The sequence below is a fragment of the Pseudophryne corroboree genome, chromosome 5 (assembly GCF_028390025.1).
Source record: "Pseudophryne corroboree isolate aPseCor3 chromosome 5, aPseCor3.hap2, whole genome shotgun sequence".
Taxonomy (NCBI): Eukaryota; Metazoa; Chordata; class Amphibia; order Anura; family Myobatrachidae; genus Pseudophryne; species Pseudophryne corroboree.
The window spans coordinates 745,418,525-745,434,138 of NC_086448.1; the positions used below are offsets into that span (position 1 = coordinate 745,418,525).

A 15,614-nucleotide genomic window follows, 5' to 3' on the forward strand; every position below is an offset into this window, starting at 1 on the left:
AGTTTTGGATTGTGGGAAAATGGGAAATGGGGTTATTCTGTGTATGTCTATGCCTATTTGTAATCATGGTGTTTTGTATATTAGTTACTGCACAGGACTGTGACTCCGGAAACAACGCAGAGATTTCCTACTTCACTCAGAGCTCTGAATTTTCCATCACATCACAAGGAGTCATTCATTCCAGCCAGCGACTAGATTATGAGCGAGCCAACCACATGTATGAGTTTGTGGTAGTAGGTGTGGATAAAGGAAATGTCCCTCGTACAGGAACGGCGTCTGTGCGCCTACGCATGGCCAATATCAATGACGAAGCTCCTGTGTTCTCACAAACTACGTAAGGACGTTACTATTACTTCCAAAACCCATAACTAGGGTAAATTCACTTATGGTTGTATTAACCTTATGTAAAAAGACATTGATGTCCACTTTGTAATCATGAGACCACCAAGGCCATATCAGCTTCATTACTATCATTGGACATGATTTAGACACAAATAGGAAAACATAGGGTGGTAGTCAAATGATATATCACGCCCAATCTTCTTTCTAAAGTGATCCCCGTTAAAGCACATATCGCGCCCATAGTAATCAGGTTTAGCTAGGGTGCCCTCGCTACCGCAGGGGTAGCGAGCTGAAATAAATTATACCACGCCCATCAGCAGAAACAGGACGGGTGTGGAAGAGGGTGAAAAGAATTGAATACCGCCCATAGGGGGAGATTCAAATGTTTGAAAAGTCGGTTGGGTGTCTGTTTTTTCCTGTCTATTAGATATGAAAAAACAGGCTCCCAACTGACTTTTCAAACATTTGAATCTCCCCCATTATGTTACAAATCATTTCAATAGCAGATATAACTGACGGACCCTGACACTTCAAGTGCCTTACACATAAACATAAACCATGTGGATATATTAATAATAATTTTACTTATATAGCATTCTTTCTCCAACAGGACTCAAGGCGCTTTATAAGGGGTATTTAATTAGTGCAATTCTTTTCTGGCTGATAAAAACAGCCTGATGACCCATGGCCATTATCACGCTATCCCATTATAGGCCATTTCTATCGGCCGGAAAAAGGAGTGCTAGATTCAAAGTGGCAATTAGTTTTAAGGCGAACTGAACCTGGTTTTGGCTTGAAACTAGTTGCCGCTTTAAAAACAGCAGCTACTTTGTCCAAATAGCGCAGGGTGTCCACAAATCATAGGCTGTTATACCTAGGCCCTAAAGAAACAAGTGTCTAGCTCATTAAACATGAAATAATGGCCAGTCCCATGGAACGGTTGTATTCATCATTTGTAGATATAACACTTTCCTGTCGGAAGATGCTGGACCAAACACCTTGGTGGCAACAGTCCATGCTAGAGATCCTGATGGAGATGGGGTGTCATACTTTATTGTTGAAGGGAATGAAGAGGGGAATTTTGAGCTGGACAGCCAGAAAGGTAATGAACAGGACAACTCCCAAATACATAAAGATTCTAACTATTAATGTCATTTATATTTATAATACTTTTCATTAATACAATCCCTAGGTATCTTAAAACTTCGTAGAACACCTCTACCAAGGTTGACGAAAGCTCAGTATACATTAAATATCTCTGCGTTGGATGATAACTCCTCAGGTGGACCTTTGCCTTTAAGCAGCTTTACTCAAGTGATTGTGGGAATCAATGACGTCAATAACAACAAGCCCATCTTCAGTGAGGTGAGTGAGGGTGGCGGCTTGCTGTTCTCATGGAGAAACATTACTGAGTTCATTACACTTATTATGATGTGATGTTTAGTGTTGTCTCTACGCTTAACTCCCAATCTTTATTCCTGGAGCCAAACTCCAGTAATGCATTGTTTTACTCTGAGACATATTTTACATATGACCCAATGGGCCTTATTTGCAATGGTGATGTTCTCAGAGTGAACTGTGCATGTGTATAAGTCTCTATAAAGTTGCACAATGCTTATGTCCATGGGTGTGTACTTACAGAGGTGGAGTAGTGATTGAGACACACTGTATGAGAAATGTTTTAGAATTATAATGGGCGGTGGCTGGGAGGTGGCTATTAAAACGCATGGAAATGGTCCATCTATGGACATGATAAGGAAGTGTCTTAGGCATGTAGCTGGAGTGGTTACGAACTCAGATGCTTAATCACTCACATAGGAGGCCCTATCCTGATGGAGAATCTGCTCCTATCAAAAGGCTGGTGAAAGTTTTGATGGTGCGATGGTGCGACCGTTGGTTGTGTCTACAGACTCACTAAGCTATATTTCAGCATCTGAAGATGCACAAAGTGATTGTCTCATTCGCGCACACAGCCACGCGGCTGCGCACCAGGGAAGGACTTGTAGCAGCATCTGCATAACATTGCAGACGCAAAACTGGCAACAGATACACACACACGGGCACTGCAATGTCCGACTCAGGATCAGGCCAAATGCAACTTAGATAAAGGAGAGTAAGTGACAATGAAATTATTCTTGTTGACCCTCCATCACATTCCATTCCACGTGATGGCACTCCCTGCCATTTCCCTGCTTCCCACCCAACAGAGCATTTTGATTGTGTTTCCTCTTTCAGCACCTGATGTATTTGTATAACTTACAGTGTCTTCAGTACAGCGAGAACACTTGGGTTTTGGAGAACCAGCCTCATGGCACCTTTGTCCTACAAGTAGAAGCCTTTGATGCAGACACTGGTTTGAACGGAGAGATGAAGTACGGAATAATGCATAGAGAAGGAACAAGCCTAGCATTTAACATTGATGCAAATACAGGTATGGGAAAATAGATGTCCTAAAAATAACACTTATGACCAGGAAAGTATTCATTACCCATTTTATGCCATAGCAATATTCACATTAAAAAATATTCAGGCTACTTCCAAACTGAAGAACCGTTATCTAGATAAAGACGTTGAAAACATTTATAGAAGTGAAGTGTGCTTTAAAATAAGATCATGATAAAAATATGGGATATACAATAAGAGTGAAAGTACATAATCCCATGGCCTGGTTATACCAAGCGCAATAAAATCAGTTGTGATTTCTAACCGGTTTATTGTATGTGATTTGTACAAGTAAGAGATTGCATTGCACTTATGCTTGTTTGTCTTGTTAGAGTGACTTCTTGAATCAGCTTAAAGGGCATTTCTCTGTGTGTGTGTGTAGGTGTCATCACCACAGCTCAAAGCTTCGACAGGGAGAGGCAAAGAGAGTACACCATTTCCGTGACCGCCACGGACCAAGCTCAGGAGCCCCTCATTGGCATCTGCCAAGTTACCATCTGTATCGCAGATGTCAATGATAATGATCCCAAATTTGAGAACAGTCGCTACCAATGTGAGTGAGTGCACCTCAAGTTCTACAATGGCTGAATGAGAAACCAGAGGACCATATTTTTTTTGTTTATTATTATTTACTTCTTGGGGAAATCAACAGATTTCTCAAGATAAGGGGAGGGTGGTACTGAAGAATAAAAGTATGTGGGGTGGGGGGGGGGCAAAAAACAGCAAACACTGATAATCAAGAGTACAATAAAGAAGGACATAGACCATATGGCAGAGAAGCTAGCCACTTTATTGTCATATTTTTATTATTTTATTTATTAACGGTTATTTATGTAACACACACACGTTCCATAGCGCTTTACAGAGAATATTTCAGTCATTCACATCAATCAGTCCTGCACCAGTAGAGCTTACAATCTATATTCCCTACTCCAAGTACACATACACACACATAAAATTTTTATACAATAAGGTTATCTTATTTTCTCTTACGTCCTAGAGGATGCTGGGGACTCCGTAAGGACCATGGGGTATATACGGGCTCCGCAGGAGACATGGTCACCTAAAAGAACTTTCTAGTATGGTGTGCACTGGCTCTTCCCTCTATGCCCCTCCTCCAGACCTCAGTTAGATCTTGTGCCCAGAGGAGATAGGGTGCATTACAGGGAGCTCTCCTGAGTTTTCTGTGAAAATAATTTTGTTAGGTTTTTTATTTTCAGGGAGCTCTGCTGGCAACAGACTCCCTGCATCGTGGGACTGAGGGGAGAGAAGCAGACCCACTTCTTAAAAGTTTAAGGGCTCTGCTTCTTAGGCTACTGGACACCATTAGCTCCAGAGGGAGTCGGAACACAGTTCTCACCCTGGGGTTCGTCCCGGAGCCGCGCCGCCATCCTCTTCACAGATGCCGGAAAAAAGAAGCCGGGTGAGTATTAGAAAAGAAAGAAGACGTCAGGCAGCAGAAGACTTCAGATCTTCCTGAGGTAAGCGCGCAGCAGTAAGTTGCGCGCCATTGCTCCCACATAACACACACACACATGGCACTGATGGGTGCAGGGCGCAGGGGGGGCACCCTGGGCAGCAATAAACCTCGTTTTGGCACAAAAGAATGTTATTAGGCTGCTGAGGCAGTAAATAAACGATTCCCCACCATTATTTTCAGATACAGAACGGGACCGAAGCCGCCGCTAGAGGGGGCGGAGATTGATCCCTCAGCACTAATCAGCGCCATTTTCTCCACAGAAGCTGCAGAGAACGCTGGCTCCCCGGACTCTCCCCTGCTGAAGAGCTCAGAGGGCTGAAAAAAGAGAGGGGGGCACATAATTGGCGCAGTGAGTGGGGGAAATCAATTTATATATATATATATGAAAGCGCTGTCTGGGTTTTCCTGGGTCAGTTTGGCGCTGGTGTGTGCTGGCATACTCTCTCTCTGTCTCTCCAAAGTGTGTGTGGGGTGTCGGTACGTGTGTGTCGGCATGTCTGCAGCGGAAGGCTTATCCAAAGAGGAGGTGGAACAAATGAGTGGTGTGTCACAGTCGGCAGTGCCGACTCAGGATTGGATGGATATGTGGCATATTGTTAAATGCAAGTGTAGCTTCACTACATAAAAGGCTGGACAAAGCAGAGTCCAGGGTGTCGACAGGTGTTCAATCTACGGATGGCACCGACTCACAGGACCCGTCGGGGTCTCAGAAATGTCCCTTCTCACAAATAAGGGACACAGATACCGACACGGACTCTGATTCCAGTGTCGACTTTGATGAAGCAAGATTGCACCCCAGGGTGACAAAAAGTATTCAGTGCATGATTATTGCAATAAAAGATGTTTTACATATCACTGATGAGCCCTCGGGGCCGGACACGAGGATACACATGTTTAAGGGAAGGAAACAGGTTATGAATTTTCCTCCTTCCCATGAACTAAATGAGTTATGTGAAAAAGCTTGGGAAACTCCAGATAAGAAGCTGCAGATTCCCAAAAGGGTTCTTATGGCGTATCCTTTCCCTACACAGGACAGGGTACGTTGGGAATCCTCTCTCACAGTGGATAAAGCCTTAACACGCCTTTCCAAGAGGCGCTACCGTCCCCTAACACAGCGGCCCTCAAGGAGCCTGCGGACCGCAGGCAGGAGACTACATTAAAGTCTATTTACACACATACTGGTACTTTGCTTAGACCGGCAATTGCGTCGGCATGGGTATGTAGTGCAGTAGCAGCGTGGACAGATACCCTGTCAGCTGACCTTGATACCCTTGATAGGGATACAATTATGTTAACATTAGCTCATATTAAGGACGCAGTCTTATATATGAGGGACGCTCAAAGAGACATTGGATTACTGGGTTCGAGAGCCAATGCTATGGCTATTTCGGCAAGAAGAGCCAATGGACAGGGGATGCAGAATCAAAAAGGCATATGGAGGTTTTACCTTACAAAGGTGATGTATTGTTTGGGGACGGCCTCGCGGACCTGGTCTCCACAGCTACCGCGGGGAAGTCTACCTTTTTACCTTTTGTTCCCGAACAGCAAAAGAAACCTCCACAATATCAGATGCAGTCCTTTCGGTCGCATAGATCCAGAAGAGGTTGGGGCTCCTCTTTCCTCGCCAGAGGTAAGGGTAGAGGCCAGAGGACACCTGCTGCGACTAGTTCCCAAGAGCAGAAGTACTCCCCGGCTTCCGCTAAGTCCACCGCATGACGCTGGGGCTCCCCTGCGGGAGTCCGCACAGGTGAGAGCACGCCTTCGACTCTTCAGCCAAGTCTGGGTTCAGTCAGACGTGGACCCTTGGGTGATAGAAATAGTCTCCCAGGGTTACAAGCTGGAATTCGAAGAGGTGCCCCACGTCGATTTTTCAAGTCGGCCTTACCAGCTTCTACCCCAGAACGGGAAGTAGTGCTGGCTGCAATTCAAACGCTGTGTCAACAGCGAGTGATTATCAGGGTTCCCCTGAGCCAACAGGGAAAAGGGTATTATTAAACCCTATTTGTGGTCCCGAAGCCGGATGGTTTTAAATCTAAAATCCCTAGACCTGTACTTGAAAAGATTCAAATTCAAGATGGAATCGCTCCGAGCGGTGATAGCCTGCCTGGATGGGGGGGATTTTATGGTGTCACTGGACATAAAGGATACTTACCTTCATGTCCCCATATATCCCTCTCATCAGGAGTACCTGAGATTCGCGGTACAGGATGGTCATTATCAGTATCAGAAAATGATGGTGATCCTGCGCAAGCAAGCAGTCACGATTATCCCATACTTGGACGATCTCCTGATAAAAGCGAGGTCAAGACAACTACTGGAGAACGTGTCACTCTCTCAGAGAGTGCTTCAGCAACAGAGTTGGATTCTCAATCTGCCAAAGTCACAGTTGGTTCCGACAACTCGACTGACTTTCCTAGGCATGATACTGGACATGGAACAAAAGAAAGTTTTCCTCACGTGGGAAAAAGTCCAAGACCTCCAGAACATGGTCCGAGACCTGCTAAAGCCGAAAAGAGTGTCAGTTCATCAATGCACTCGGGTTCTGGGGAAAATGGTGGCAACTTACGAGGCCATTCCCTTCGGCAGGTTCCATGCAAGGACGTTACAATGGGATCTTCTGGACAAATAGTCCGGGTCCCATCTACAATTATCAAAAAATAACACTGTCCCCCAGGGCCAGGGTGTCTCTTCTATGGTGGCTGCAAAGTGCTCACCTTCTAGAGGGTCGCAGGTTCGGCATTCAGGACTGGATCCTGGTAACCACGGATGCGAGCCTCCGAGGATGGGGAGCAGTAACCCTAGGAAGAAATTTTCAGGGACTGTGGTCAGACCAGGAGTCCTGTCTACACATCAACGTGTTGGAACTAAGGGCCATATACAACGGCTTTCGACAAGCGGAGGGTCTTCTTCGCAACCTACCAGTTCTGATTGAATCGGACAATGTCACAGCAGTGGCTCATGTGAACCGCCAAGGCGGGACAAAAAGCACAGTTGCAATGGCGGAAGCCACCAGGATTCTTCGCTGGGCGGAAAATCATGTAAGCGCTCTGTCAGCAGTCTTCATTCCGGAGCAGACTTCCTCAGCAGACACGATCTCCATCCAGGAGAATGAAGACTTCATTAAGAAGTCTTTGCAGAGATAACGAGTCTCGGGGAGTTCCTCAAATAGACATGATGGCGTCACGCCTCAACAAGAAGCTGCGGAGGTATTCTGCCAGGTCCCGGGACCCTCAGGCAATAGCAGTAGACGCTCTGGTAACACCATGGGTATTCCAGTTGGTCTATGTGTTTCCTCCTCTTCCTCTCATCACAAAAGTGTTGAGGATCATAAGACGAAAAAGAGTACAGACAATTCTCATTGTTTCAGACTGGCCTCGAAGGGCCTGGTACTCAGATCTTCAGGAGATGCTCACAGAAGATCCTGGGCCTCTTCCTCTGAGAGAGGACCTGTTACAGCAGGGGCCCTGTCTGTTCTAAAACTTACCGCGGTTACGTTTGACGGCAGGGCGGTTGAACGCCGGATCCTAGCTGAGAAGGGTATTCCGGAGGAGTTCATACCTACTCTAATAAAGGCTAGGAAAGAGGTGACGGGAAGACATTATCACCGTATCTGGCGGAAATATGCCTCTTGGTGTGAAACCAAGAATGCTCCTACGGAAGATTTCCATCTGGGTCGTTTTTCTCCACTTCCTACAGACAGGAGTGGATATGGCCTAAAGTTAGGATCTGTTAAAGTACAGATTTCGGCCCTGTCGATATTCTTTCAGAAGGAATTGGCTTCTCTTCCAGAAGTCCAGATTTTTGTAAAGGGAGTGCTACACACCCTGCCTCCTTTTGTGCCCCCAGGGACACCATGGGACCTGAACGTGGTGTTACAGTTCCTTAAATCACACTGGTTTGAACCCCTTCAAACGGTGGAGTTGAAGTTCTCACCTGGAAGGTGGTCATTTAGTTAGCCTTGGCATCTGCAAGGCGTGTGTCAGAATTGGCGGCCTTGTCTCACAAGAGCCCTTACTTGATTCATGTGGGTAGAGCAGAAGTGAGGACTCGTCCTCAATTTTTACCTAAGGTGGTGTCTTCATTTCATATGAAACAAGCTATAGTGGTGCCTGTGGCTACGAGTGACTTGGAGGATTCCAGGTCCCTGGTTGTAGTCAGGGCCTTAAAGATTATGTAGCCAGGACGGCTAGAATTCGAAAAACAGAAGCATTGTTTGTCCTGTATGCTGCCAACAAGATTGGCACGCCTGCTTCGAAGCAGACTATTGCGCGCTGGATCTGTAACACGATTCAGCAGGCTTATGTTACTGCTGGATTGCCGTTACCGCATTCAGTAAAGGCCCATTCCACTAGAAAGGTGGGCTCTTCTTGGGCGGCTGCCCGGGACATCTCGGCATTACAGCTTTGCCGAGAAGCGACTTGGTCGGGTTCAAACACTTTTGCTAAATTCTACATGTTTGGTACCCTGGCTGATGAGGACCTAGCATTTGCTCAGTCGGTGCTTCAGAGTCATCCGCACTCTCCCGCCCGATTGGGAGCTTTGGTATAAACCCCATGGTCCTTATGGAGTCCCCAGCATCCTCTAGGACGTAAGAGAAAATAAGATTTTAAACCTACCGGTAAATCTTTTTCTCCTAGTCCGTAGAGGATGCTGGGCGCCCGTCCCAGTGCGGAAAATCTGCAAGACTTGTATATAGTTATTGCTTACATAAGGGTTATGTTACAGTTAGAATCGGTCTTGGACCGATACTGTCGTTTGTTCATACTGTTAACTGGTTATGTGTATTCCAGGTTATATGGTATGATTGGTGTGGGCTGGTATAAATCTTGCCCTTAGATTAACAAAATCCTTTCCTCGTATTGTCCATCTCCTCTGGGCACAGTTCTCTAACTGAGGTCTGGAGGAGGGGCATAGAGGGAGGAGCCAGTGCACACCATACCAGAAAGTTCTTTTAGGTGCCCATGTCTCCTGCGGAGCCCGTCTATACCCCATGGTCCTTACGGAGTCCCCAGCATCCTCTACGGACTAGGAGAAAAAGATTTACCGGTAGTTTTAAAATCTTATTTTTGTTTGTCAGAAGCCAATTTACTTACCAGTATGTTTTTGGATTGTGGGAGGACACCTGTGCCAACATGGGAGAGACATACAAACTCCATACAGTTAGGGCCGTGGTGGGTCTCGAACCCAAGGACTTAGTTCTATGAGACAGTCGTGCTCACCACTGTGCCATTCATGCTGGCCTTCATGATTGTCTTCAGCTGTTAGCAGAGGAACTAAGCAATCCCTCTTGTATCTTCGCCAAATGCATTTCTTTATTTTTCAAAATAACTAGTTGGCTTTCTTGAAATCCAGATTTCCTGCGTGAGGACACGATGGTTGGGACAAGTTTCCTTCGTGTTGCTGCTCTGGATGATGATCATGGAGTCAACGCTGCCATCACATACACAATACTAGCACAGCAACCAGAGTATTTCCAGATACACCCCAGCAGCGGATGGGTTTATGTGAGCTATCCGATATCCCAGGTAAAACGTATTTCTACCATGTTCTACAGTACTTAATGAATGTTCATGTGTCGGTGGTTGCAGGACTATTTTTGCAGATATTTTGCCTTTTTCAAATATGTTATTAGTTTTGCAGTGTTCTATTGGTTGACTAAAACTGTGGTGAGAAATGTTTTGTTTAAAATTAAAAAAGATAAGAATTCTTCCATTGGCCACTGGGGGCAATATGGTTTCATTGGAGTCATTATGGATTATTTGCAAAGGTAAAAATAAAGCAGTACAATTGCAATTCTAATGTGCCTACTATTGCACAAATGCACCCAGCATTGTGGGTAGATCTTTTTATTAGGGGGCCAAGAGGACCACATGTGCAGGTGTGCAAAAGTTGTACTTTCTTAAAGAACACAGACCAGGCTGGATGAAAGGACACATGACCCTGGGGCTCAAATAATCAAGAGAGTTTCAATCAATCCTGCTTTGGTATGGCCAGTGATACATGGGTTTGTACACCCTCTACACTATCAGCCCCAATATCTCACTAGGGCCATGAGTTATCAAGCCTTGGAGAGTGATAAATAGAACGTGATAAAGTACCTGCTAACCAGCTCCTGTCATTTTTCAAATTCAGCCTGTGACATGGCAGGTAGGAGCTGATTGGTTGGTACTTTATCATCCTGCTATTTATCACTCTCCAAGGCTTGATAAATGGGGGCCCAAATATGTAAATGTAGAAAATTGCATCAATTTCGAGGTTAAAGAAAATATGTCATTTTGATAATTAGCATTTACAGTGACCATGTGGCCAGCTGGATGGCAGGTCTTCATCGTGCTGTCATGAGGATGAGCCTATCTTTATGTAGAGATCTGGGGCTGTAGTCCCTTCTGCCCCATTGGTAATCTGGTGTTGGTCACAGATTGCTTTCTAGGGGGGTAGGTTTGAGCCAGGGACCGAACACAGCAGGACAAAACTGCAAACAAAGCTTGGCGGTGCGTGAATAAGAGAGAAACACATGCTGGCTCAATGGGAGAGTGGGGGGACTCTGAGTAAGATGGATGCATGGAGCCATGAAGGTTAGGAGGTTAGACAGGGAGACAGATGAGCTATAATGAATATATAGTTGGCTAGTGCCAAATACAGTATATATATATATATATATATATATATATATATATATATATCATAGACTGGGTAACAGTGCATGCTGATGGGGTCTGGCACAGATGGGTGAGTGTGAACAGAGATAACCTGGGCACTAGGAATATTGGGGCGGGTGACTGTGAAGAGAATTAGGATTAACACGCTGACTGTGGGATTACCCCAGCAGCTGGTGTGTTGTTGGTAATTTAGAGACCATGATTTGGGGAAGGCCCAATTCACTGGAGACATCAGTATTGACGTCAAATGACCTAGTTGAGTGGTTGGACAGGAGAAAAGGCTAGAGCACAGGTTCTCAAACTCGGTCCTCAGGAACCCACACAGTGCATGTTTTGCAGGTCTCCTTACAGAATCACAAGTTAAATAATTAGCACCACCTGTGGGCCTTTTAAAATGTGTCAGTGAGTAATTAATACACCTGTGCACCTGCTGGGTTACCTGCAAAACATGCACTGTGTGGGGTCCTGAGGACCGAGTTTGAGAACCCCTGGTATAGAGGATTAGAGTAGTGGTTTGCTTAGGCAGGGGAAAGAGGTGAAGGAATTTGGGAACAGATATGTTACCTGGTTTAACATTTTTGGCCATAAATTAATGTATACCTATAGATATGGAATAGGAACATAACATGGTCAGGAAATATATTGTGAAAGGGTCTCATGTTGTAGGCTGAACAAAATTGTTAGTAGAAGGATGAAATAGCTATGAGGGGAGGGAGTGATGTGTGACAATAGAGAGAGGTAATATTAACGTCTTGGAAAGCAAAGCAATGAGTGAACACTCTAGGGGGATATGTATCAACCCTTGGAGAGAGATAAAGTGGAGAAGTTACACAGAGCAGTCAATCAGCTATCATTTGATGCTAGATAAATTACAGTTTGAATCTGATTGGTTGCTTTGGTCACCTTCTCCACTTTATCTCTCTCCAAGGCTATATATATCTCCCCCTAGGTCTCCATCCTCTAACCAGATTCAAATATAAATCACGTGCCTCACATTTAGTAATTAGAGTTCCTTCCAGCTAATCAGCTCCAACATTAAATTCATAGCAATCACATATAATATATGATCCTATGTCCTCCCAATGAGGTCTAACATTACAATAATAGACCTCCGACTTTTTACATAAACCCCACATGATATTAATAGTTCCTACATTATATTCAAATAGCACAACCAACCTCTCATTACATTAATAGCCCCCAAAAATGGCTGTGGAAGGAAGACTCTTCTGTCTACCTCCCATGCAGTATCTGAACTAGCAATGTGTACAGAGAGGAGATAATGGGTGTAAAGACAACCAAAGCAGATGGTGAATGTTTGGACAGAAAGTAAAGTAAGATGAGGAATGGATCATTGACCCACCACATAGAAGAAAGTGGCTTGTTCCTAGCATGGGGGCCAGCAATCAGGAACATTGTGAAGAGCACCTAGACCAGGATCCTGAGACCAGGACAGCCCTATCCAGCCTAGTTTTTACTTCGATATTTAGAAAGCATAACCTTAACTAAGAAGACATAATCAGATCATAACCAGATGCCTCATTTTTTTGTAGATGACAGGTGCACTTTAACAAAGTACAATTTACATTGATTTATATTGTACCATATACTGTACATTATTTCTGTTTATATTTATAAAATACTGTAGTTATATGAAAATGGCTGCTTAGAAATCCTTCTTATGAAACTTTTGTTTTTGAACCCATCTTCCATTGCATTTCTGTTGCACTTGGGTTTCAATGTGAAAGGAGTAAACCAGTCTAAATGTAAAATATATGTGCTTTATATGAGCTTAGAGAAGTGCTTCAGGCATCAGTTGAATCAAGTCTCGCTTACTGCTTGTCAAATCATAAATTCATATTTTCATTTTGTATGTATTTTTTAACTTTACACTTAAAATTCTCTCCATAGATAATATTTAACATACTCTGAACCTTCTGATTTTTACTAGACCTCTCGTATCATGCGCCACATCATTGCCACGGATGGGGGTAACCGGAGCACCAGTGTGGAACTGACCGTAACCATCACTAATGTTCTCAACCAGCCTCCACAGTGGGAACAGGCAAGATATTGGGTCTCCATCCCTGAAAACATTACGCGTGATTCAAAGATTGTGGTAAGTAGTAAGCTAACCGGTCTTTAATGCTGTCATAATCCATGTGTATGTAAAATCAAGGTTTAAAATGTAGTAACAGTATAAAGTGGTCCTAAAATAGCCTAATTAGTTACTAGGTATTGTGCAGATAATATTTGAACATGACATCAGTCCTCATCTCCTTCTGACCTGCAAACAGGGTAGAGATTGTCTATCTTCCTTCATCGGCTCATTAATCAAAGCTACTGAGCACTCAATCGCCTCACTGGTATATTTCCCTCACCTTCAAACTGACTATAGTTATTCCGATCTTACAAAGCAAACCATTCTTCCCTCTATATAGAGATCCCAGCCTAGGTTCTTTCTCCTGCTGGCTTCCAGAATGCTTGAGTGTTGACTTGACAATAGACTGACACTGTCTTTCGTCTCGATCTCTTTTGGACCCCTACCTACTATCTGTATTCTCCTCAACAAATTCAACACTGGCAAAGACCCCATTATCACTTTCTATCTCTCTGATCTCGGTTGAGTCTTGTGAATTTATAAGCCACATTCTCCCTGGTGTGCATGCAATTTCTTCTGCTTATATTGTAGACCGTGAAAGCCACATCTCAGCTCGGTGACCCCCGAGTCACATACAACATGGAAGAAGGGCTCATTCCAGAGACCAATAACCCTATTCGGTTCTACCTGAAGCCTAATAGAGCTGATGGCTCAGCCTCCCTACTAGTATCTGAACCCTTGGATTATGAGGGGACCAAGTTCTTCACCCTGAAGATTAGAGCTCAGAATGTGGCTACAGTCCCACTGGCATCTTTTGCAACTGTTTATGTTAATGTGACAGGTAAGTGGATCTATGGGTGGATGTTGAAACTCCACTTTTTGGCTATTTTTTAAGGTAGCTTGTAAAAATATAAAAAAGAATATAAATCACCTTTACGTTTCGTAAACAAGTATTTCATAACAAAAGAAAACATAATGTCGTTGTTTTCAAGATTTTTCCCCCCTAAAATAAATAACAATCTGAGCAGTACCAGCATATAAAAAAGGACAACTCCAAGGGCTAGATTTACTAAGCAGTGGATTTTGCATGTCATTTTACTGCCGTTTTAAATCTCATGGTTAAAACCGCTGAAGACTGACGTCTTAAAAAAGCCGCCACTTAGTAAATCTAGCCCCAAGACAAATATCCTAATTGTAAAGCGCAACAGAATATGCTGGCATTATATAAGTAAATATTAATAAATAATGTTAATAAATGTATATATTTTTGCCGAAATACACTTAATTCAGTAAGTGTAATAAGCTTACTAATAGAGACGCCTTGCATATTGAGGGGCAATAAGTATCAAAGGCAAGAACTAGCATGGGATTGCTTGTATATAACTATGGGTAGCTTGGCTTTAACTCGATGGATCCCTTGTGGCGCCATATAAATAATAGAGATGAGCGCCGGGAATTTTTCGGGTTTTGTGTTTTGGTTTTGGGTTCGGTTCCGCGGCCGTGTTTTGGGTTCGACCGCGTTTTGGCAAAACCTAACCGAATTTTTTTTGTCGGATTCGGGTGTGTTTTGGATTCGGGTGTTTTTTCCCAAAAAACCTAAAAAACAGCTTAAATCATAGAATTTGGGGGTCATTTTGATCCCAAAGTATTATTAACCTCAAAAACCATCATTTCCACTCATTTTCAGTCTATTCTGAATACCTCACACCTCACAATATTATTTTTAGTCCTAAAATTTGCACCGAGGTCGCTGGATGACTAAGCTAAGCGACCCTAGTGGCCGACACAAACACCTGGCCCATCTAGGAGTGGCACTGCAGTGTCACGCAGGATGTCCCTTCCAAAAAACCCTCCCCAAACAGCACATGACGCAAAGAAAAAAAGAGGCGCAATGAGGTAGCTGTGTGAGTAAGATAAGCGACCCTAGTGGCCGACACAAACACCGGGCCCATCTAGGAGTGTCACTGCAGTGTCACGCAGGATGTCCCTTCCAAAAAAACCTCCCCAAACAGCACATGACGCAAAGAAAAAAAGAGGCGCAATGAGGTAGCTGTGTGAGTAAGATAAGCGACCCTAGTGGCCGACACAAACACTGGGCCCATCTAGGAGTGTCACTGCAGTGTCACGCAGGATGTCCCTTCCAAAAAACCCTCCCCAAACAGCACATGACGCAAAGAAAAAAAGAGGCGCAATGAGGTAGCTGTGTGAGTAAGATAAGCGACCCTAGTGGCCGACACAAACACCGGGCCCATCTAGGAGTGTCACTGCAGTGTCACGCAGGATGTCCCTTCCAAAAAACCCTCCCCAAACAGCACATGACGCAAAGAAAAATTAAAGAAAAAAGAGGTGCAAGATGGAATTGTCCTTGGGCCCTCCCACCCACCCTTATGTTGTATAATCAGGACATGCACACTTTAACCAACCCATCATTTCAGTGACAGGGTCTGCCACACGACTGTGACTGATATGACGGGTTGGTTTGGACCCCCACCAAAAAAGAAGCAATTAATCTCTCCTTGCACAAACTGGCTCTACAGAGGCAAGATGTCCACCTCATCATCATCCTCCGATATATCACCGTGTACATCCC

The 15,614-nt window shown here is 44.2% G+C and overlaps 1 protein-coding gene across 1 annotated transcript in view; it reads left to right on the forward strand.

The window, feature by feature from the left end:
* Positions 1–15,614, forward strand: part of LOC134929667 (neural-cadherin-like) — a 236,307-nt gene that overhangs the window by 71,039 nt on the left and 149,654 nt on the right. Inside the window, exons 6-13 of the mRNA XM_063925248.1 lie at positions 85–334; positions 1,302–1,444; positions 1,535–1,707; positions 2,605–2,773; positions 3,167–3,337; positions 9,617–9,789; positions 12,875–13,042; positions 13,616–13,865. Coding sequence (XP_063781318.1) covers positions 85–334; positions 1,302–1,444; positions 1,535–1,707; positions 2,605–2,773; positions 3,167–3,337; positions 9,617–9,789; positions 12,875–13,042; positions 13,616–13,865 — 1,497 coding nt within the window. The remainder of the gene's footprint in view (positions 1–84; positions 335–1,301; positions 1,445–1,534; positions 1,708–2,604; positions 2,774–3,166; positions 3,338–9,616; positions 9,790–12,874; positions 13,043–13,615; positions 13,866–15,614) is intronic.